Source organism: Mobula hypostoma, chromosome 18 (genome assembly GCF_963921235.1).
Source record: "Mobula hypostoma chromosome 18, sMobHyp1.1, whole genome shotgun sequence".
NCBI lineage: Eukaryota > Metazoa > Chordata > Chondrichthyes > Myliobatiformes > Myliobatidae > Mobula > Mobula hypostoma.
The window spans coordinates 53,562,935-53,588,343 of NC_086114.1; the positions used below are offsets into that span (position 1 = coordinate 53,562,935).

At 41.7% G+C, this 25,409-nt stretch overlaps 1 protein-coding gene across 4 annotated transcripts in view; it reads right to left on the minus strand.

Moving 5' to 3' along the window:
- LOC134358542 (casein kinase I-like) overlaps positions 1–25,409 on the minus strand; it is a 191,898-nt gene that overhangs the window by 136,468 nt on the left and 30,021 nt on the right. For all 4 annotated transcript variants that reach the window (XR_010020892.1, XR_010020893.1, XM_063070883.1 and 1 more), the window contains exon 2: positions 4,164–4,586. Coding sequence is in view for 2 of the 4 variants with exons in the window: in XM_063070883.1 (XP_062926953.1) it covers positions 4,164–4,359 (196 nt within the window). In the remaining 2 variants the exon portion in view is untranslated. The remainder of the gene's footprint in view (positions 1–4,163; positions 4,587–25,409) is intronic.

Sequence of the window (25,409 nt, forward strand, 5' to 3'; positions counted from 1 at the left end):
ATCTCACTAGGGGTAGGTGGTGCTGGCTACCCTAGCCTGTTTCAGACCGCCTGTTGAAGTGTTGTATCTGGGTGTAGCTGCATTTGCATGCAAACAGATATCTGGAATCACAAGACAGCACTGAGATGAGCGAGCTACCCTGTAATGGACACGACAAACCCCTTCACCAGAGGAGCTACCCCTCCCTGGACATCCCATTAAAACTGGTTCTTCACTTGTGAAGATCACAAGGGAAGAAGAGTCCTCAGGAGCAACAGCATGATCGTTAGTGACTGTCGAGGTCAGTTCTGGATCTGCAGAGACTCTGGTGCAGTAGGGACATGGGAACAGGTAGGATGCAGGCACTTGGGTAGTAGGATCCTTCCTGCATCTCTTCTCTTCAGCAGTCACTCTTCCGGATTCCTCAAAATTCCTGGCTGCTCCGTGGATTAGTGTGCTCCAGCAGTCTCTGTCACGTGTCAGCTACTGCCACTCGTTGACCTCGATATTTGCCTGAGAGAGCTACTGCTTAAGTTAGTCTTTGTACCTCTTGCGCAGGGCACCACGATCTCTTGCCCTGAGAGCTCTGTTCTCACGCACACAGAGGATGCGCTATAGGCTGCAGTCACTCAGTTCACCAGGGCTGCAAGGGCTTTCGGGTTAACAGGCAGTCTGAAGAAAACAATGATCCTCCATTAGAATTCTTTTTACAACCCAACTCAGGGTTGAGCAGTTCACCTACATGGGACAACCCATTCACCGTGGCTAATGTGAGGGGGCTTAATTTTAAGATGAATTGAAGAAAGTATTGGGGGGGGGGAATGTTAGATGTAAGTCTCTTTTAAAAAAAACAGTGGTGAGTGTGTGCAATGCCATGCCAAGGGTAGTGGCAGAAGCAGATTTATTAGAGACATTTTAAAAAAATACTTAGGCACATGGACGATAGAAAAATGAAGCACCATGTAGAGGGAAGGGTTGGATTGATCTTGGAGTAGGATAAAGGGTCAGCACAACATTGTGGACCAAAGGGCCTACACTGACTGTGCTGTAATGTTCTATGTACAACCTTTCTGCTTTTCTTTTCCTCAAAGACTGCAAGAGCAATTCTTTTTTCAGTAATTTTTCTTTGTTTTAAAAGCCCACCCAGGATAACTGCAGCTGTGATTGTGCTACACTTGCTCAACGCTACGCTGGAAAACAGGGTCTACAATGGAAGTCAGGTCTCTGGAGCCAGATCTAAACCCCTGCTCCAAGTACTGAAGTGCTCCAACCGCATCGCAGCTCGATGTTAACGGCGAGCCTTTGGTTACATATTGCATACTTACACTTGACATTCAATAACCACGGAAATTATACCTTGCCTAGCTAAATGCAAAACCTGTACAAAACCTCCAGGCAAGATATACATGAAACATATGGAAAAGGCTAGAATGCAGCTCCTAAACAGGTTTGTTGTCATGACAGGAGCAAAGCCAAAGGGTAGAAATAAAAATTCTAAAAGAGAGCTGGCATTCTGCAACAAGATAACATGACAGCTGGTTTGAATCTTGATCTAAGCATTCAATTATTTATGACTTTTAAAAATCTAGGTGTGTCTCTTAGCTGCTGAAGGAGGAAGAATTGGACCTTGAATAGTAATTGAGTATATAGTAACTATTAGAAACAGGAGTCAATAACATTCCACCATTTCATGAAGCCGTTTTACAGACTTGAATGAGGCAAATAATGTTTGCTTAGGATTAAAGCGAATGCACTACTCAGAAACAGGCCACTCGACCTACTGGCCTCACAGAACTTCAGCTCCACACAAGAACTCACCCACCCTCTTCCACATTAGCCGTTCAACAATCTTCTGTTCTTTTCTCCTTCATACATTTGTTAACTTTCCCCTCAAAATACATATTTTTAATCTATTCTTCAAATATGAGGTACAAGCAAGATCAGTACCTAAGGCCCAGTTAAAACAATTTCCATTTCTAAAATGGATTTAACAGAGCATAACACCTCAAATTAACAGAAGTTATTAACAAATAGGAGGAAGTTACAAATATTGAAGGCAAAAGCAAGACAGACAGCAATCAGGCACTGCTATTACACTGGAGCAGCACCACAGAAACAGCGCAACACAGACGGGTCTACTCAGATTTAGTTTTGCTAATGACTACTGTTAGGGCGTATTTTGGAGATGCAATATAGCAAATATTAACGCAACACACATAGACAACAGGAATTCTGCAGATGCTGGAAATTCAAGCAACACACATCAAAGTTGCTGGTGTACACAGCAGGCCAGGCAGCATCTCTAGGAAGAGGTACAGTTGACATTTCAGGCCGAGACCCTTCGTCAGGACTAACTGAAGGAAGAGTTAGTAAGAGATTTGAAATATTAACCTTCAGATCCGAACACGGGTCGTAGATTAAGTTTAAAATGCAGCTCAGAACAGGAAAAACTCAATTGACTTGCATGCATGAATACAGTTAAGACCCCATTCATGAATATGACTCAGACCCCACAATAATTAACACTTGTTTTGGGTATATTGGTGGAAAGATCCAGGGATTTGAAAAATTACATCTAACTGAAAAGAAGCATTATGAAGGTACTGCAACTATAAATAACAACTTTGTTGTTTAACATGTAAAAGTTCTGTCATGCTCGGTTAGGGTCAGGGAGTGTCTCTATCTCATACACACACAGTGGTGGTCATCCAGCCCAAGCTACCAGAAGTGGTAGGAGAGACAGATACAATTACAATGTTTGAAATGTATTTAGCCAAGAAAGGTGTAGAGATACAATTCTAATACAGACAAACGGGATTAACATAGACAGGAATCACCGTTGGCATGGACAATAAGTATTTGGTATGATTATAAGACACCATAGATTGCAAGAGATTGGCAAGATGTAGATCAGTATTTATTCAAAGGAGCAATGTCAATCAAATCACAAAGAAATCTGTGGCACAGAAGGTGCCCATTCACCCCATTGTGCCCATGTTGGCCAATAATGATGCAAGTTCAGCACACTAGATGGGCTGAATGGCTTGTTTCTATGCTGTTGTGCTATAAGACTCCACTATCTATTGGTCTATAGCCTTGTAAGTTACAGCTCTTCAAGGGCTCATCATTTCATTTTAGATGCCTTAAACTTTCCTTACCATAGTTGAGTTCAGCACCATAACAGCTAGTGTTTTTACTTGGTCGTTCATGAGATGCTGTCAATGCTAAAAATTATTGTCTATCACCATGTGAACCTGAATTGGGAAGAGTCAAATCATACTGATTAAGCTGGAGTTACCTACCGGCTAGACCAGGTCAGGATGTCAGTAAAACTGACAGATCTGGTTGCTTTGAACTCTGAGGTTTAGTTTAATTGCTTGAATAAAAATTCCCAGCTGCCAGGGAGGAATATACATTCATATTTCCATATGAATGATCCCAAACTCTGCCTGCTGGCCTAGTACTTTAGCATTTATACTATATCTCCAGGAAAAAGTGGGGAACGAGCCCATAACTTTTTGATTCAGAGGAGGAAGTACAGGTACTCACCCAGAACTGATATTGTAGTCATATTACAAGGAATAGCTCCTGCCCTTGAATAATTCTTGCAGTTACATTGGAACAGTGAACGGAAATACCAAATAAGAAAGATTTAAGGAAGGGCAATTTAGTGCTAAAGTTTTGGAAATGGGCTTCCGAAGCATTTTTAACACACAGTGGTGCTTGGGGAGGAAGCTCTACCCTGATGGTGGGATAGAGATGCACACACATCACAGGAATGAAGCTGCATTGCAAGACTGGACCAGCTTGTAGACTAATTTAGTAGTCACTCAGTGCAGGTTTGGACATTTCCAAGGGCATCACTGGCAGAAGCCATCATTTCCAATCCCCTTGGTAATCTCTCCTTGGTTATGGATGTAATGCAACATAGAAAATTACAGGAAGGAGAATATTAAAAAAGAAAAATCTCAAATAGAAATAAGGGCCACAAAAGTAAATCAATGCGCAAGTTCTTTCAACTAGTGTTTAAAATTCCTGTTAAAACAGCTTGTGTTAAAAAGTTAAGCAATCTAATGACTTGAGGCCCCAAATGGCAGCCTGTTTATCCAAGATTTTGAACACAAGTACCAAATCACGATTGTAAAAGTAACTGAAAATATCTAGACAGTCAATGAAGTTCTTACCTAATCGAAGTTCTCCAAAATTGCCACATCCAATCTTCTTGCCAACCCTAAAATTTGGTCCAACCATAAGAACCCCTGACGACTGGTTAGAGCCAGGGCGAGTGCCATACGGACTCCGTCCAGACTGTTTACTCGACCGTCGAGGTTCTTCAGCTTTCTCCTTCTCTCGTTCTCTGCTTGCCCGACTAGATTCCATAGCAGCAGGAGGGTCACAGCTCAACGACAGAAGTCTAGAGCGTTTGTGTTAAAGCTGCCAAACTGGTGGGCAATGCTGAGTCCCTTAGTGCAGTCAAAGGCAGTCATTGAATAGCATGGCTGTCTTCAGATTCGATAGCCATCCATTCCCTTACTGTCAGAAAACAAATTGATTGCTTCTGTCTTCATGGGTGCTTCCTATTCACATTGAAGACATGAAAATAAATCCTGGAAATCGAAAGAAAATCCAATGAGTTCTTTTTATCCAAATACATTACTAAATCAGAGCTACATTTAAAGCATTCTATTTGGACAATGCACGTTGCTAGAACAACATTTGCATACCCCTTGTACAATACTGTGCAAAGTCTTAGGCACATATACCGCATTTGTCAAAGTGGAGCACCACCAGAGGGGTGTGGGACAGGTGACAGAGAAGGCGTGCCAGGGGTGGGGGTTGGCACGGGTGCAGACACACGCAGTCCTGAAATACCAGGCAAGGTCATTTGATTACAAACAACTGGTTTTTTGATTATTACAGAATGTCCTTCTGGCACTTCTCGCTCCCTTCCCCTTTTCCCAACCATGATTCCCTTCTCCCTGCCCCCTTTCCCACTCTCAGTCCACAGTGGAGACCCACATCAGAATCAGGTTTACCATCACTCACATGTCATGAAATTTGTCTTTTCTGCAGCAGCATTACATTGGAAAACATAAAATTACTGCAGTACTGTGCAAGTCTTAGGCACCCCAGCTACATATACACACAAGAACGTCTACAGATGCTGGAAATCCAAGCAACACACACCAAATGCTGGAGGAACTCAGCAGGTCAGGTAGCATCTATGGAAAGGAATAGACAGTCGACATTTTGGGCTGAGATCCTCCTTCTGGACCTGTCGCAAGGATAATTTGAAATCCCATTAAGAATCAGGAAGAAACTCCTGTTACCAGAGTGATTAGAATGTGACATTCTCCCATAACAACAGACCTATTCAAGTGGAATGAAGGAGAAAGCAATGGGGTTAGCAACTAAAATACCACTATAGGCTCACCGCAAATCTCAAATTAGAGACCGGAACAATGTTAACATTCAGTATTAGTTCAGAGAGCATCATTGAAGAAAATCTATAGCACAGAAGGACCTCATTCAGCCCCAGTGTCAATACTAGCCAAAAAATGGAGTGAGTTAGGATTCCTCACAATACTTATTGGTCTATTGCCTTGTATATTACAGCTCTTTAAGTGTGAATTCTAATAAAGACCAGTGAAAGGCCCACTGGGCCAAATTACCTTCTTCTGTGATGCACTGCACCATAACAGGAAATGGACATGTGAGCAAATTGTCTGCCAATTGTCAAGCATTCTGGAACTATCATTCCCCAGTAACGTCAGTCAGGTGACAAGTCTTGAGACAGTTAGGGATTCCAAACGATTGAAATAACAAATGCCTCGAGCTGGGTTCTGGGGCATGGCTTTGACCACATGATGGAAAAATTGGGTATTTGACCCTCTACTGCCCCAGTAATTGAAAACAAAGCTTTACCACTGAACTCCAAGTTGGTATCCACACCTTCCCACAACACTCCCCCAAGCCTCAGCTGTTAAAGGTTATAAAAATGATAAAATCTACCCACCAACCTGTGGGTTAATACCAAAGCTACAGGAAGGAAAATTCATATCACAACCTAATGATCTCCACATGAATTATATGAGAAATGGAAAAGTTGCTGTAAATAAAGTTTCTCAACTGCAACTCAGTATTTATTGATACTTCCCACACCAGAAATGATATAATAAGCAGCAACACTATCCATATTTAAAGTGGAAAAGTGTATAGAGATGAAACCAATAAGCTGGCTACGCTCATCAGGTGGTTAAGACAATCATTTGAATCTATAGATTTTCTCCCATTTATCCACTAATTTAAACTTTTCAAAGTACTTCAATCTTTGAGTGATAGTGGCCAGTTTTGCTGGGATACCTTGTGTCATATCCAACAACCCTGCTCAAGATGCTGCCTTTCAAAACTTGGTTAACACTTCTTTAAATCAGGATTTCTATTTTTGCTGTGTCAGAGGAATTCAATACTTAGGGGGAAAAAGTGATTAAAAGGTTCTATTTCTGAGGAAATGCAACGGATACAGGCACAATATAGGAGAAGAAGAAATTGCCCTTAAACTCACGAGAGAGCACAGGCCATCAACTCTTTGCTGTTGATGTTTCTGTAGCAGGCAATTTCTTTTTTACGAAGTCTAGTTGCTAGCTCAACGCTCAACCCAGCACGGCTGGAAAGTGTGCCGGGGAGCCAGCTGGATTCTAACCCGGGAGCCTTCGCTCCGAAGTCCGGCGCTGATGCCACTATGCCACCATGCCACCAGCCGGCTCGACAGGCACAATATGCAACGTTGCAATTTCTGATAACTTGCATGTTATTTTGATGACCTCCATACAAATCAAATTTAAGCCAGCTAAGGGCCACTGAAAAATAGTGAGTCACGCTTCACAACAGAAATATTATACAGATCTGGTGATGGTCCTGTACCACCTGCATGAGAGACCTCTAAAAGGACAGAGGAGTTAAAGTGGCCACATTCTACCAATATGTCAGTAACAGAGGTTGCCAGAAAGATACCTCAGCAAGGCCAGTCTGCTAAGCATGTTAGAATTGTTTTCTTTTAAAGTTCTTCACCTGCAACCTCAGTATCTATTCATATTTCTCAAACCACAAATGACATACTAAGCAGTAAACCTCTCCATATTTGTTATTTGTAATGTTTAATGAAATAAGAGTGTTCTTCATTCCAAAACTAAATGGAAGGCTTCCCTGACTTGACAAAAGACCTCTCATTTAAATACCGTTCACAACCTTGGGATGTCTCAAAATGCTTTTGACTCATTTTCTATGAAATACTATGCAGTCTCTTGGGATCAAGACCAAAACAACTTGCTTCCAATGCAATTTTGAGAGTTCTGAATTGGCCACTGGGGAAAATGTGGAGCTGCAGATGGGGCAGAAGGTTGAAGGGGCAGGTGGGTGGATGGTATGCATCTTCTGCTGCTCACCTAGGATTGCAGATTGCTGCTGATCCTTGGGCTCAGTTCTCAATACCTTCGCAAATGCTCCTGCTCCAAGCTGAATGGTCATGGGCCAGAGATTTCCAGGAGTCAGTAGGGATGTTGTTCTCAGCACAACCTTGAATATTCTGTCCACACAGCAATCTCTTCTCATGGCAGAGCTCAAAATGGGGTGCTGGTATACCACTGGATTAGATCATCTAACCTTTTAATGTTTCAAATTTTTGAACTACACCGTTTTAAACTAGAATCCCATTTCGTTGTTACTTACGTTCCAATTAGAATTCCCCATTGGTATTGCTATGTTTTGACTCAAGCTTCAACAGGAACATTTTTAAACAGCAGACCATGCCTAAAATTACCTGAACATCCATTCTCTTCTGTAGCCCATTTAAGTAAATTCCTCATGATTCAGAACAGTCATAATTTTCCAAGGACTAATCTTGATAACAGGGAGGATGATGTCTTTAAGACAATTATCACATACTTCATTGTCTCAATTTCCTCAGTTATTTGTTAATAGCATTCAAAAGGATTCCGCCAAAAGAAACATAACCTTGTAGAAGGGTTTAAGAGGCTTGCGTGCCTCAATGGCCCAGGAGAACTATGTTGACTGGGGTCAGGGGGTTTGTGCTCGGCTCTTGGTAGGATACCCATGCCAAACAGATCAAAGGGTAGTAGCCAGATTACGAGTGGTCCACCAGTCCTCCAGGTTCAGAGGTTCAGCTCAGGGCTAACAGCTCTGACTGTCAAAAAACAATTGTAATGGACATAGCAATGCAGAGTCCTTCTATACAGACAGCAATGGAGGACCAGCGGCATTAGGGGCATTAAGCACCCACAGGATTAAAACCAGAACCTATGCAATCTTGCTTCATAGTTTTTGTTGCTTCTGGACAGAATGCAAAGGTACACAGGAAATTGGGATTAGCTGGGTGGGCACCACAGATTCTCGGGCCAAAGGCCCTACACCCGTATTATACTGCAGCCCTATCACTCTACAACAGCCAAACATGCAGCAATATTAGGATAACAAAATGAAGACAGCAATTAGGAAAATAATTTTCTCCCCCCGCCCCCACCACCACTACCCAGTACCAAACTACACTGGGAATACAAATTCCAACAATAGGACAGCAGATAAGATGGCTATACAACCTAAGGAAGCTATTTTATGATCCCTTCACTGGTCATATGCAGAGCTCTGAAGTGGGAATGTATGGCTATGCATACACCTTTGCCAAATTAAATGGCAACAACTTATTAGCACTCAAGCAATATAACCAGCACAGAAATTCACCTGCATTTTGTATGCATGGTTTTGTACATCATCTGCCAAACCTTACAACTGCTTTGGATACAAACTAAAATTATTCCAAATGCAGCCTCTTTGAATTGAGTCTTGCAAAACCAAGTCTTACATTTCCAAATAATACAGATTGAGTTTTGCAGAAAGGATACATTGATGCATCAATCAGAATTCTGCTAACTGTGTGCTATCTAAATGCAATTCACCTCCAAATTTTGCATAATCACAGGATCAAAAGAGGTATGGGTGACTGAATTGAACTAGATATCAAATCATATGCTGTTAGGTCTGCTTTTTTTTAGGTTATATGATTCGGGTGACCAAATTGATGGCTTTGTGGCCAGGTTTTCAGGGCATATGAAGATAGGTGGAGGAGCAGGTGGTGTTGAGGAAGCAGAGAGGCTGCAGAAGGACTTAGATTAAGAGAATGGGCAAAGAATTGGCAGATGGAAGTGTATGGTTGTGGTCTTCGGTTTAAGAAATAAAAGCATAGACTATTTTATAACTGGAGAAAGAAATTCAAAAATCTGAGTTGCAAAGGGACTTGGGAGTCCTCATGCCAAATTCCTTAAAGGTTAATTGGCAAGTTGTGTCAGTGGTAAGGAATGCAATATTAGCGTCATTGACAGCACAAGAATATGAAAGCAAGGATGTATTGTTGAGGCTATACAAGGTGCTGCTAAGGCCTCACTTGGAGTACTAAGGAGTTCTGGGCCCCTTATCCAAAGATGTGCTGACATTGGATATGTTTCAAAGGAGGTCCCTGAGAGTAATTCCAGGAATGAAAGGGTTACCATACGAGGATGAATTGATGGTTCCGGGCCTATCCTCACAGGAATTCAGAAGAATGAGGCAGAGGGATCTCATTGAAACTTATCAAATGTTGAAACGCTTCAATAGAGTGGATGTTGAGAGGACATTTCCTATGGTGGAGGAGTTTAGGACCAGAGGACACAGCCTCAGAATGGAAGGGGCGTCCATTTAGAACGGAGATGAGGGGGCATTCCTTCAGCCAGAGAGTGGTGAATCTGTGAAATTTGTTGCATAGCGCTGTGGAGGCCAAGTCATTGGGTATATTTAAGGCAGAGGCTGATAGGTTCTTGATTAGTCAGGACATAGAGGGATATGGAGAGAAGGCAGGAGACTGGAGCTGAGAGGGAGACGGATCAGCAATGAAGTGGCGGAGCAGTCTCGATGTGGCTTATGACCTAATTCTGCTCCTACATCTTATGGTCTAATATTTTACTGAAAAAAAAAGAGCAGGTTAAAATGCTCGAATAGAGACACAAGACTGCAGGTGCTAGAAATATGAAGCAACACACATCTATGGAGGGAAAGGGAGAGTTGACATTTTAAGTTGAAATCATTCATGAGACTAGATGAAGGGTCTCGAGCAAAATGTTGGCTGTCCACATCCCTCAACTGATGCTGTCTGACCCATTGAGTTCTTCTAGCTCTTTGTAAAATGCTTAACTATATAAATATAGTGGATTCCAGTTAATTGGGACACATCAAGATCAGTACATTTTGGTCCAATTAATTGGCTGCCCCAATTATCTGAAGTTCCTTGGCACTAGTTAAAAAGACAAACTACTGTTTAACTGGGTAACAATTCATGTACTTAAATGAAATACAGAATAAATTGACAAACTACCAATACCTCTACAGTACAATAAAACTATGCACGTTTCTGATAGTTATCGACAGAGGAATTCATCTGTCCTGTTCTTATGATTGATTGTAAATGAACACATCCAGCGCAGTCATCTGGTGCAATGGACTTTCCTCATATAATGCTTTAGATGACTGTATCCTGCAAATCTACATTTTCATTGTAACATTCAAGGAACCTTCAAATCCTTCGTAATTCTACTTGTTGAAATAGTGAAATTGATTCATTTTAACTTCCAGCCGAAATGCTTGAAACTGCAGCGAGCAAAATGTCTTACTACTTATTTCTCACCAATTATCAGTTACAAAAATCACTGTCTTTTGAACACAAGCACACGCAACGATTTAAAAACTGACTGCTCTAAGCACAGTGTGGTGTCTTATGGCAGCGGTCCCCAACCACCGGGCCGCAAAGCATGCGCTACCGGGCCCCGAGGAAACGATATGATTTGGCGATATGAAACGATATGAGTCAGCTGCACCTTTCCTCATTCCCTGTCACGCACTGTTGAGCTTGAATGCACGCGAGGTCATGGCCCGCGCGTCATCCGTGTCAGTGCGGGAAGGAGATCAACTCCTCAAGCTTGCAAATGACGGCGGGCTGAAAAGTATGTTTGACATAACATCTCTGCCGGCATTCTGGATCAAAGTTGAGGCTAAATATCCTGAGGTAGCCACGAAAGCACTGAAAAAGTTGCTTCCATTTCCAACATATTTCTGCGAAGTGAAGTTTTCTGCAATGAATGCAACGAAAACTAAATTACGGAATAGACTGGACACAAGGAACCCCCTTCGAGTATCGCTGTCTCCCATCACTCCTCGATAGGACCGTCTTGTTGCAGGAAAACAAGTATTCATCCCAGGGCTCCCACTGATTCAGCGATATTGGTGTGTTGCAATGATTTTATATGTTCGTACAGGGAAAATATGTGCTGTGTGCTTAATATCCAAACGTTACTTAAAATGTTATGATGCTATTGACTTACTTATATAACCATACAACAATTACAGCACAGAAACAGGCCATCCCAGCCCTTCTAGTCCGTGCCAAACGCTACTCTCACCTAGTCCCACCGACCTGCACTCAGCCCATAACCCTCCATTCCTTTCCTGTCCATATACCTATCCAATTTTTCCTTAAATGATAATATCAAACCTGTCTCTACCACTTCTACTGGAAGTTCGTTCAATACTTACTTCAAGCTCCCCTGTCCTCTCACTATATTCATGCGAGGAAAGTAGGCGCTGCGTGTTTAATATTAAATTTGTTAGATAATCCCTTTCAGAAACAAAATTGAGTGTATTAGCCACTTATCATCGATATTCCAGTCGTGATTAACATCACCCCCACCGCCCCCCCCCCCCACGGACAGAATCGCCAGAAACAATTTGCGGGGAAATAAATCGGCAGGTACACGCATGCGCACTGGTGCCCACGCAAGGCTCCATGGTCATCGTAGTCTTTCTCTGGGTAAACATAACGTATTTGACGGCTACTCTTGTCCGTTGGCAAACCTACCCCCCGCCCCCCCCCCCCCCGGTCGGCCGGTCCACAAGAATATTGTCAATATTAAACCGGTCCGCAGTGCAAAAAAGGTTATCTTAAGGCTACGCAAGTGTACTTCACCAACGCTAGTTAGAAAATCTTTGGTAAGTCTCCTGTCCCAATTAAGTAGCATAAAATCCCAAATAAATGAAGGGAATCCCAGCTATTTTCTCAATTTAGTTTTTGCTCTTTAAGAGCTGTCCCAAGTATATGGTTGTCCCAATTAACCGACGGCCCAAGTAACTGGAATCTACTGCATATCTACAACATTATTAACAGTGCCTACTGACAACATATCATTCACCCAGAGTTCTCAGAACAGGCAAAACAGCCATCAACTTAGACAAAATAGTCTCAGAATGGAGGAAATACAACCAAAACGACAGACACTTCTACCAATAACAGCAAAGTAATTTATTAATGACTGATTGGAAGATATGTAGCTACAATTTAAGTTGAGCACAAAATCAAGCTCAGTTGCCAACTGCTAAGCAGAGACCAGGTTTGATTGACATGGGAATTGCCCATCCTCTTCCACTCTGGATGGTTATATTGTTATAACGAGATTTGACCTTTTTCTGTTATGCTTAAATGACTCATAGGAAAAAATTAGCTCCAAAGTTATGAGGACAGGGAGGCTACAGAGGTATGAGAGTCAGATGATGATCATCACTGCACAGCACAACATAAAAACCTCTGTGGCCAAAGGCACAGCAATTACATAAACTGGTGCTCCAGCTGCACAGTGAGAAGCAGCCACAGAACAAGGCACAAGGAGATATATTCATACAATGCAATCATGACCTCAGGGAATCCCAAAGTGATTCACAGCCACTGAAAAGCTAATGGACTGTCAACACTATTGTTATGTGGGAAACACGGCTAAGTAGTTTAGGCGTGACAACAAAGTTAATGGCAAAATAGTCTATTTTTACGACATTGGTTGATATATAAAATCTTGGCCAGGAAATGGAGGGAAATTTCCTACTGGAAAATAACGGAAGAACTCAGCAGGTCAGACAACAGGCTTCAGGTCAGAATCAGAGTCTTCTCACAAAGGACGTTCGACATGAAATATTAGCAACACACACAAAATGCTGAAGAAACTCTGCAAGTCAGGCAGCATCTATGGAGGGGAATAAATAGTCCACACTTCAGGTTGTGACCCTTCTGTCCAGCATTTTTCTTTCTATCACCTTCAAGCATCTGCAGTTTTTTTTATTCTCCATAATTTCACTGCTTTTCTTCAAAGAGCAAGAAGGAATCTTTTACATGACAACACCTCACCATACACCCAAATTTTTTTTAAAAATCCCACTTCTGTTTCTTTCTCTTCTTCATAATCTGAGGTAACAGTTCTGGGGTGCCTTTATGATCGCTGTCAAGGTCTATGTGGGATCCATAGTCTAGTCCATGTGGTGGGAGGGCAGAAAAGGCTCCTTTCACCATTTATACCAAGTTTCAGGGCATGTAAAGATCTTCCAGCACACAGGTTATGCACTCTTCTCACAGTCACTCTAAGGCAGGCTGTATAGTAGCCTTAAGTCCCACACTGCTACTTTCCTACAACCATTTAGCTCTTGAACCAACCTAATGACCAATTTGAACACTGTGCACTAAAATGGAATTTTTTTTGTTCCAACTATATTCTTTTAGAATCAGATTTATGACCAATGTGTTGTTTTGCAACAACAGTACACTGCGAGACACAGAATTAGTGTGAATTACGAAAATAAATAGGAAGGAAGCATTCAAAGATCAACTGTAACTCTGATGATGGCAGAACAGAAATTCTTGGAAAATTTGTGTATGATTGTTTTTTTAATTCCTTTTTTTTGTAAATGCTGTTAATCTTTTGCTATGTGGCTGTGAAGCTGTCGTAAGTGTTTCATTGCACCTGTGCACACATGTGCTTTAGCACATGACAAACTCGATTTTGATTCCTGGTGCACTGAACTCAAGGTCATTAATGTCATCACCAATCCTGATGCTCCATTTTGAAGAGTCATGGGCCTGATAACCCTGGACTTCAGTGAGAATTTCATTCTTTTTCCAGAGGACTTTAAGAATACATTTGAATCTTTTCCTCCATCCATCTTGCTACTTCTTGCTGCAAATGTAAAGAATAGAGAGCCTGCGTAGAGCTAGCGACCAACACGGGCTGCCCAACAGAACTTTGAACATAGACGGATAGTCAAAAACTGCCCAATGCATCACCAGCAGCAGCTTACCCACCACCAAGAACATATAAACAGAAAGGCCAGCAACATCATGAAGGATCCCACCCACCCTGATCATGGACTGTTTGTCCTGTCCCATCAGAGAGGAGACTATGTAGCATCAGACTCAAAAACAGTTACTTCCCCCAAGCAGAAAGGCTGCTCAACACCTCCACCCTCTAATCCACATCACCACTACTTTATCATTTCCTGTCAGTCACCTTATGTACAGACACTCATACGTCATTTCATGGATATACAATTAAAATATACAAGCTAGCTTATATATTTATTGTTTATTATTGTGTTCTTTAACTTGGTGTTTTTTTGTGTCGCATTAGATCTGGAGAAAGAATTATTTTGTTCTCCTGTACGTTTGCGCTTAGAAAATTATATTAAACAATCTTGATTGCGATTACCTCAACGTTGGTGATGTGGCTTGGAAGAGATTGGTGAGAGGTTCATTTACCTTTCTGGTGGATTGGTAAAGCAGAGATGTAATATCCTTTCAATATTGGCGATGGCACTCCAGCGTTGTAAATAATCCATGTCTCAGAAGCATGTAGGAAGCAAGGTACTGCCTAGTAGACCATGAACTTGGCCCTCTTGATCTACAGTCTTTTCATTATTTCCAGCTTGTTCAAGATCAGCAATGGTGAATTTTGCCAACATCTACCTTTAGTGAGAGGTCACTCTAGAGATAGGTGAAGTGATCCACATTTTCTATGAACCTTCCTCGACAAATGGCAGCGTTAGATAGAAAGATTGCAGTAGAACTTGCTTTGCAGATGTTAAATAGAAGTCCCATATGCTTGGATGCTCCAGTGAAAGAACTGAAGCTGATTTGGAGGTCCCTCTCAAAATACACTCAAACAATGAGCAGCTTCTGCAGTTTGATGACCTTGGCTCTGGAGTGGAGGCAACATAGGTTGAACAGTCTCCCCATTTGTCTGTAAATCTAGTGAGACATTTGCTGGAGATGAGGTATAGCACTGCATCAATACTGAACACACTGGAGAGTGGGGAGCCATGAATGTAGGCAGCAGACCCCGCTGGAATACTGCACTATAGTATCAGCTGAGTGGGGTTTCAAACCAAGGATGATGCCTGAAGCAAACATTACTACCATCTGAGCAGCAACATAAAACGCGTCAGAGTTGTTGAAAAAACATATCTTAAACTAGTTAAGAGAGATGACATTTGGACAAAGGGCTTTTACTGTAAAAAGGAAGGGGAGAGATTTGAGAATAGAATGAGGAAAGGCGAGACCCACACACAGGCAAGAATGTCAAGATTCATCATAACCAACACCCTCATTATAAAGTGGCCACAGCTGCCAGCTGAATACTTTGGAAAGGCCCAGTGATCAATTTGAAACTCTTATTAGCTACTACATTTCTTCCATATAGTTCAGCTGCCTTGACAACATCCAACTATTGACAGCATTGGTAACATACTTGGACATCACCCAAAAGTTAGCAAGTATCTTTAAAACTGACACACGGTTCTCACATGGGAATCAGTCTGGCATCTGTAAGATAATCTCACAGAAACTGCAGCTTAGTTTATAGACTCTAGCATATAAATTACATTGATAAATTGATTATTTAAATGAAAGTTTAATAAGAAAGACCAACAAGGAAGGAATTCGGGAATTTGGGAACAATGATCATGAGTATTGAGACATTGAGATAGTTGGGCAGACAGATATTAGGTTTCATTACCTTTGAAATGACTTTTCCCCAAAAAGGCTAGTTGGTAAGTACAAAGAGTACGGGCGAAAATTGCCATACTGCAGGCCATGTGCCAATCAAAGCCACGAACTAATGTGTGAACTTGGGGGAAAAAACACAAATCAACTCAATCTGAAAAGAAATCAGGGAGATGGTGTCAAACTAGCTAGATACAGACTTTATTGATCCCAAAGGGAATTACAGTGTCACAGTAGCATTACAAGTGCACAGATATAATATTAGAAGAGAGGTAGAAAGAATAAAAAATAAGTTACCCCAAACAGCCTAACAGGAGCGGTCATCACTTCCCTCGCTATAGGCTGACTCAGTACAGAGCCTAATGGCCGAGGGTAAGAATAACCTCGTATAGCGCTCTTTGGAGCTGCACAGTTGTCTTAGTCTATTACTAAAAATGCTCCTCTGTTCAGCCAAGGTGGCATGCAGAGGGTGAGAAACATTGTCCCGAATTGCCAGGATTTTTCGTAGGGTCCTTTGTTCCACCACAGCCTCCAGTGTGCCCAGCTTGACTCCTATAATAGAACCAACCTTTCTAATCAGTTTATTGAGCCTGTTAGTGTCACCCGTGTTGATGCCATTGCCCCAGCACACCACTGCATAGATGATCATACTGGCAACAACGGACTGGTTAAACATGTGAGGGACAGGCCTGCGTACTTCAAAGGACATCAATCTCCTCAGAAAGTAGAGGCAACTCTGGCTCTTCTTGTACACAGCCTCTGTGTTGGCACTCCATTCAGGTCTGTCATCCAAGTGCACCCCCAAGATACTTGTAGGTCCTCACCATCAATAGTAATAGGGAACAGTGCAGGCTTAGTCCTCCTAAAGTCCATCACCAACTTCTTTGTCATACTAATGTTGAGCTGCAGATGATTCAGCTTGCACCATTTGACAAGGTCCTCCACGAGGGCCCTGTCCTCCCTTTAGACACTCAACTATTGCTGAGTCATCAGAGAATTTCTGCAGATGGCATGACTCAGTGTTATATCTGAAGTCTGAGGTATACAGGGTAAAACAGGAAGGGAACCAATACAGTCCCCTGTAGGTTTTCAGTGCTGCTTATAGCCATGTCTGACATACAGCTCTGAAGCCACACAAACTGTGGTCTGCCAATTAGGTAGTCTGTTATCCAGAATACAATGGAAGTGCCAACCTGCACTGAATGGAGCTCTTTCCCCAGTAAGGAGGGCTGTATGGCATTGAAGGCACTTGAGAAATCAAGAAAGATGATCCTTACTGTACTGCCTTGCGTATCAAATGGAAGTAGGCTCTGTTCAGCAGGTAGATGACAGCATCGTCAACTTCAATGTGCTCCTGGTAAGCAAACTGCAGGGGATCGAGGGCTGACCTGACTGGGGTCAGAGGTGATTAATAATGAAGAGCAGTACAGAAGAAAGATTCCACCAATATATAAAGCTTTCAGTGCTGGAAAGCATCCAGCATAATCAAAGATCCCACCCATATACAACATTCTCTTCTCACCCCTGTTCTTCAGTCGGGTAGTAGGAGGGGTGTGATTGGCAACTAAATATTCCAGGATTTCGTTGCTTCAGGTATGATAGAACAGGAGGGGCAAGAGGGGGAGGTGTTGCATTGTTTGTCAGAGAAAATATAACAGCGGTCCTCTGGCAGGATAGATTAGTGGACTCGTCCAAGGAGGTTATTTGGGTGGAACTGAGGAATAGGAAAGGTGTAGTGATGCTTATAGGGGTGTATTATAGACCACCTAATGGGGACCAAGAACTGGAGGAGCAAATTTGTAAGGAGATAGCAGATATTTGTAGTAAGCACAAGGTTGCAATTGTGGGAAATTTTAATTTTTCACACATGGACTGGGAAGCCCATTCTGTAAAAGGGCTGGATGGTCTGGAGTTTGTCAAATGCGTGCAAGATAGTTTTTTGCAGCAATACATAGAGGTACCAACTAGAGAAGGGGCAGTGTTGGATCTCCTGTTAGGGAATGAGATAGGGGAGGTGACGGAGGTATGTGTTGGGGAGCACTTCGGGTCCAGTGATCACAATACCAGCATCAATATAATTATGGAGAAGGATAGGACTGGACCCAGGGTTGAGATTTTTGATTGGAGAAAGGCTAACTTTGAGGAGATGCGAAAGGATTTAGGAGTGGATTGGGACAATTTGTTTTATGGGAAGGATGTAATAGAGAAATGGAAGTCAATTAAAGGTGAAATTTTGAGGGTACAGGATCTTTATGTTCCTGTTAGGTTGAAAGGAAAGGTTAAAAGTTTGAGAGATCCATGGTTTTCAAGGGATATAGGAAACTTGGTTCAGAAAAAGAGAGGGATTTACAATAAATATAGGCAGCTTGGAGTTAATGAGATGCTCGAGGAATATAAAGAATGTAAAAAGAATCTTAAGGAAGAAATTAGAAAAGCTAAAAGAAGACATGAGGCAGCTTTAGCAAGTAAGGTGAAAATAAATCCAAAGGGTTTCTACAGTTATATAAATAGCAAAAGGATAGTGAGGGATAAAATTGGTCCCTTAGAGAATCAGAGTGGACGGCTATGTGCGGAGCCAAAAGAGATGGGGGAGATTTTGAACAATTTCTTTTCTTCGGTATTCACTAAGGAGAAGGATATTGAATTGTGTGAGGTAAAGGAAACAAGAAGGGTAGTTATGGAAAGTATGTCGATTAAAGAAGAGGAAGTACTGGCGCTTTTAAGGAATATAAAACTAGATAAGTCTCCGGGTCCAGACAAGATATTCCCTAGGACCTTGAGGGAAGTTAGTGTGGAAATAGCAGGGGCTCTGACAGAAATATTTCAAATGTCATTAGAAACGGGGATGGTGCCGGAGGATTGGCGTATTGCTCATGTGGTTCCAATGTTTAAAAAGGGTTCTAAGAGTAAACCTAGCAATTATCGGCCTGTGAGTTTGACGTCAGTGGTGGGTAAATTGATGGAAAGTATTCTTAGAGATGGTATATATAATTATCTGGATAGACAGGGTCTGATTAGGAACAGTCAACATGGATTTGTGCATGGAAGGTCATGTTTGACAAATCTTATTGAATTTTTTGATGAGGTAACTAAGGAAGTTGACCAGGGTAAAGCGGTGGATGTTATCTATATGGACTTCAGTAAGGCCTTTGACAAGGTTCCACATGGAAGGTTAGTTAGGAAGGTTCAATCGTTAAGCATTAATATCGAAGTAGTAAAATGGATTCAGCAGTGGCTGGATGGGAGATGCCAGAGAGTAGTGGTGGATAACTGTGTGTCAGATTGGAGGACAGTGTGTAGTGGTGTGCCTCAGGGATCTGTACTGGGTCCAATGTTGTTTGTCATATATATTAATGACCTGGATGTTGGGGTGGTAAATTGGATTAGTAAGTATGCAGATGATACTAAGATAGGTGGCGTTGTGGATAATGAAGTAGGTTTTCAAAGCTTGCAGAGAGATTTAGGCCAGTTAGAAGAGTGGGCTGAAAGATGGCAGATGGAGTTTAATGCTGAAAAATGTGAGGTGCTACATTTTGGTAGGACTAATCAAAATAGGACATACATGGTAACTGGTAGGGCATTGAAGAATGCAGTAGAACAGAGGGATCTCGGAATAATGGTGTATAGTTCCCTGAAGGTGGAATCTCATGTGGATAGGGTGAAGAAAGCTTTTGGTATGCTGGCCTTTATAAATCAGAGCACTGAGTATAGGAGTTGGGATATAATGTTGAAATTGTATAAGGCATTAGTAAGGGCAAATTTGGAGTTTTGTGTACAGTTCTGGTCACCAAATTATAGGAAAGATGTCAATGAAATTGAGAGAGTACAGAGGAGGTTTACTAAAATGTTGCCTGGGTTTCATCTCCTAAGTTACAGAGAAAGGCTGAACAAGTTAGGTCTTTATTCTTTGGAGTGTAGAAGGTTGACAGGGGAATTGATAGGTGTTTAAAATTATGAGGGGGATTGATAGAGTTGACGTGGATAGGCTTTTCCCATTGAGAGTGGGGGAGATTCAAACATGGGGACATGAGTTGAGAGTTAAAGGGCAAAAGTTTAGGGGTAACATGAGGGGGAACCTCTTTACTCAGAGAGTTGTGGCTGTGTGGAACAAGCTTCCAGCAGAAGTGTTTGAGGCAGGTTCGATGTTGTTAAATTGGACAACTATATGGACAGGAAAGGAATGGAGGGTTATGGACTGAGTGCAGGTCGGTGGGACTAGGTGAGAGTAGGAGTTCGGCACGGACTAGAAGGGTCGAGATGGCCTGTTTCCATGCTGTAATTGTTATATGGTTATAGTAGAAGCCTGAAAGCTTATAGGACAGCTTCCATCCTGCTGTTATCAGACTCTTGAACTGTCCTCTTGTACAAGATATATTCAATCTCATTATCTACCTCATTGTGACTTCCACCTTACCTGCACATTTTCTCTACTGTAGCACTTTATTACTACCTCAACACACTGTTATAATGAATTGATCTGGTATGTAAGACGAGCTTTTCTACTGTTCCTAGATACATGCGACAATAAACCAATTTACCCATTTAACCTGAATCAGAAACAGTCTTTCCCAATTTCAATATTTAAAATGGTGATCATGAATGTAACTCCAACAAATAACAGCTAGAACTACAGGAATATATATATGAACGTTAAGTAACTTACAGAATTTTAATGCAGCAAAATTTTAACCCTGTTCTATTTCTGACTGCATGACTATTATAAAAAGACAATAGTACATCCAAAGAAAAAAAATGCAATTTAAACACAAGGGAAGAGGGTGATCAGACTGAAACACCAACCTCCATCTTTCCATCTACCATGTATTCCCAGAAATTTGTTTTTATTTCAGATTTCCAACACCAGTTTCTTCTGCTTTTTGCAAAGTGTTCTGTATAAATAACACCTACCTTCCATCTTTTGCAAACATAAATGTAGTGTACTTAATATTTCTATAATATTTGAGTAATATTCTTTGAATAAGCATTCTTTGCTTACATAATTCATTACGGGTTATATGTATGAATTACATGAATGGCGTACATCATTACGCCACCATGTCATATGAGCACCTCAATAAAAAAAGGATAAACTAAGTAGACAAATATCCCAGCTCCTATGTTTTTCTTTCAATTAGTTTCTCGAGTTACAAAACATAACAGTGACAACCAGGAAGTTTTAAAACAAACCTGAGACAACTACTGATCTGCTGATTCCCTTGGAAGGGCAGAGACACATTAGAGTATTTAAAACAAAAAGCAGAAAATGGAAGAAGTTAACAAACAACGAGTATGGCCAAGGGTTCATAAACAGTGAGTACTTGGTGATAACAATAATAAATAAAGCAGAAATGGCTGGCGACATCATAAAGAATAACACATTCAAGTGCACAACAGATAACTGGATGATGTATACTGAACAAATTGAGCAGTATTTTGAAGCACATGAAATAGCCAATGAAAAACGAGTGCCAGTGCTACTGAGTACAATTGGTGGAAAAGCATAGTTTACTTAGAAGTTCAACTGCTCCAAACAAACCAGTCAAAATGAGCTTTGCTATATTGCAAACGTAATGCAGGATCATTTAGGACTGGAACCATTGTTGATTGCAGAACACTTTAGGTTTCAGAAGTGGAATCAAAAGGAAGGGGAGTCTATTTCAGCTTGGCTGGCTGAATTGAAGAAATTGTCCCAACCTGTTAGTTCAGTGATGGGATTAATGGTGCACTGAGATATTATTTAGTGTGTGTAATCTTACAAGAAACCATTGAAAAACAATTCCTAACTGAAGCAGGACTCACAGCAATTTTAACTGCTTTTTTAAATGTATCAATGGTAACATCAGCCAGATACGCAATTGAGTTGCAGTCAGGAACAAAAGCGAGCATGAACGTCTGAACAGAAACCTGCCTGGCCAAACAAATTGTGTTACCGTTGTGGCAGGGTCTCACATACACCAGACCAATGCAGATTTAAAGGCAAAACTTGCAGAAAATGCAACAGAGTAGGTCACATACAAACAGCATGTTGGGCACACAAAAGTAAATGGACTGCACAGGGAAGAGAGAAAGATAAAGTCAAATTGAAGTTTCAAAAAAAGAGCACTAATCTGCATGCTGTTGATGAAAAATCTAACAGTGATAAGGGTGACACAGGACTAAGTAGCCTTGAGATTTATAAAGTGAAAACAAGAGACAAGCAATATGTCTTACCCCAGAAGTGAACAGCAAATTAATTAAAATAGAATCGGCCACTGGCTTGGCTCTTTCAGTCATTCCACGTGAGTTTGAATGCCAATTCAAAGACACTCAACTGAAGCCTGCAGATAGCCAACTAAAAGCTTATACTGGAGAAAAAATAATTCCTGTGAAAATGACATTTGTAACAGTAAAATACAACAACCAACAAGCCACATTGAACTCATATGTTGTAAAAATAGGAGGGCCAGCATTGTGGAGTGTAATTCGCTCAGAACTACAATCTGACTGGAGATCAGATTTGCATGCCATACCACTGCAATAGAGTCAACTGAAAACAAATTAAGAAAGGTTCTGGATGATGCCACACCAGTATTCAAGGAGATGGAAGAATTGTCCAAAGCGTCTCTCACCCTAAGCACTCAAAGAGCTTTAATTGCTATAACAGACTTATTTTTGGAGTAGCATTTGTACTTGCACTTTGGCAGAAAGCAATTGACCAAATGCTGGAAGGTTGTCCCGGAACTCACTGTTACCTGGATTACTGGTGAGGATGACAAGGAACATCTCCAAAATCTCAAGACAGTTCTAAAAAGGTTAGAAGGTTATGAGCTCAGAGAACAATGTGCCAAGTGGAATTCTTTAAACCAAACTACACTTACTGTGGTCACACCATTGAAGCACAAGCATTATACAAGGGTGCTGAGAAAATTCAAGCAGTGGTAGATGCCTCAAGGTCAAAGACGACGCAGTTGTGATCCTTTGTATGGGCTGTTAATTACTTTAACAGATTCCTGCCAAACCTGGTTACTCTGTCATTACTGTAGATCAAAGAGAAATGGCAACGGACAAAGTAGAGTGAATTGAATTGACTTTATTTCTTACATCCTTCACGTACATGAGTAAAAATCTTTACATTATGTCTCCATCTAGATACGCAATCATAGTAATTTATAATAAATAGAACAGTCAATGAAATATAGAGTACACTCGAATTAGCGTGAGTTAATCAATCTGATGGCCTGGTGGAAGAAGCTGTCCCAGAGCCTGTTAGTCCTGGCTTTTATGCTGCTGTACCGTTTCCCCGATGGTAGCAGCTGGAATAGATTGTGGTCGGGGTGATTCAGGTCCCCAACAATCCTACGGGCCCTATTTACACACCTGTCCTTGTATATGTCCTGAATCATGGGAAGTTCACAACTACAGATGCGCTGGGCTGTCTACAACACTCTCTGCAAGAGTCCTGCAATTAAGGGAAGTACAGTTCCCATACCAGGCAGTGATGCAGTTAGTCAGGATGCTCTCAACTGTGCCCCTGTAGAAAGCTCTTAGGATTTGGGGACCCATACCAAACTTCCTCAACCATCTGAGGTGAAAGACTGAGGTGAAATGGCTTTCCAAAAGGCAAAGAAAATGGTGATGGCAGACACTGTCTTCACACATTATGATCCACATTGTCCATGAAGCTTGCCTGTGACTCCTTGCCATATGGTATAGGTGCAGTCGTGTCACATGCTATGAGTGATGGAAGTGAACACCCTGTAGCCTTTGCATCACATTCCCTTACCGCTATGGAGAAAAATTTCGCACTGATTGACCGAGAGGCCTCGGTCTGGTTTGGAGTGTAAAATGTTTCAAAAAGTACAGGTATAGAAACATAGAAAATAGGTGCAGGAGTAGGCCATTCAGCCCTTTGAGCCTGCACCGCCATTTATTATGATCATGGCTGATCATCCAACTCAGAACCCTCCATACCCCCTGATCCCCGTAGCCACAAGGGCCATATCTAACTCCCTCTTAAATATAGCCAATGAACTTGCCTCAACTGTTTCTTGTGGCAGAGAATTCCGAAGATTCACCACTCTCTGTGTGAAGAAGTTTTTCCTAATCTCGGTCCTAAAAGGCTTCGCCTTTATCCTCAAACTGTGACCCCTCGTTCTGGACTTCCCCAACATCGGGAACAATCTTCCTGCATCTGGCCTGTCCAATCCCTTTAGGATTTTATACGTTACAATCAGATCCCCCCTCAATCTTCTAAATTCCAACGAGTACAAGCCTAGTCCATCCAGTCTTTCTTCATATGAAAGTCCTGCCATCCCAGGAATCAATCTGGTGAACCTTCTTTGTACTCCCTCTATGGCAAGGATGTCTTTCCTCAGATTAGGGGACGAAAACTGCACACAATACTCCAGGTGTGGTCTCACCAAGGCCTTGTACAACTGCAGTAGTACCTCCCTGCTCCTGTACTCGAATCCTCTCGCTATAAATGCGAGCATACCATTTGCCTTTTTCACCGCCTGCTGTACCTGCATGCCCACTTTCAATGACTGGTGTATAATGACACCCAGGTCTCGTTGCACCTCCCCTTTTCCTAATCGGACACCATTCAGATAATAATCTGTTTTCCTATTTTTGCCACCAAAGTGGATAACTTCACATTTATCCACATTAAATTGCATCTGCCATGAATTTGCCCACTCACCCAACCTATCCAAGTCACCCTGCATCCTCTTAGCATCCTCCTCACAGCTAACACTGCCGCCCAGCTTCGTGTCATCCGCAAACTTGGAGATGCTGCATTTAATTCCCTCATCCAAGTCATTAATATATATGGTAAACAACTGTGGTCCCAGCACTGAGCCTTGCGGTACCCCACTAGTCATTGCCTGCCATTCTGAAAAGGTCCCGTTTATTCCCACTCTTTGCTTCCTGTCTGCTAACCAATTCTCTATCCACATGAATACCTTACGCCCAATACCGTGTGCTTTAAGTTTGCACACTAATCTCCTGTGTGAGACCTTGTCAAAAGCCTTTTGAAAATCCAAATATACCACATCCACTGGTTCTCCCCTACCCACTCTACTAGTTACATCCTCAAAAAATTCTATGAGATTCGTCAGACATGATTTTCCTTTCACAAATCCATGCTGACTTTGTCCGATGATTTCACCGCTTTCCAAATGTGCTGTTATCACATCTTTGATAACTGACTCCAGCAGTTTCCCCACCACCGACGTTAGGCTAACCGGTCTATAATTCCCCGGTTTCTCTCTCCCTCCTTTTTTAAAAAGTGGGGTTACATTAGCCACCCTCCAATCCTCAGGAACTAGTCCAGAATCTAACAAGTTTTGAAAAATTATCACTAATGCATTCACTATTTCTTGGGCTACTTCCTTAAGCACTCTGGGATGCAGACCATCTGGCCCTGGGGATTTATCTGCCTTTAATCCCTTCAATTTACCTAACACCACTTCCCTACTAACATGTATTTCGCTCAGTTCCTCCATCTTACTGGACCCTCTGTCCTCTACTATTTCTGGAA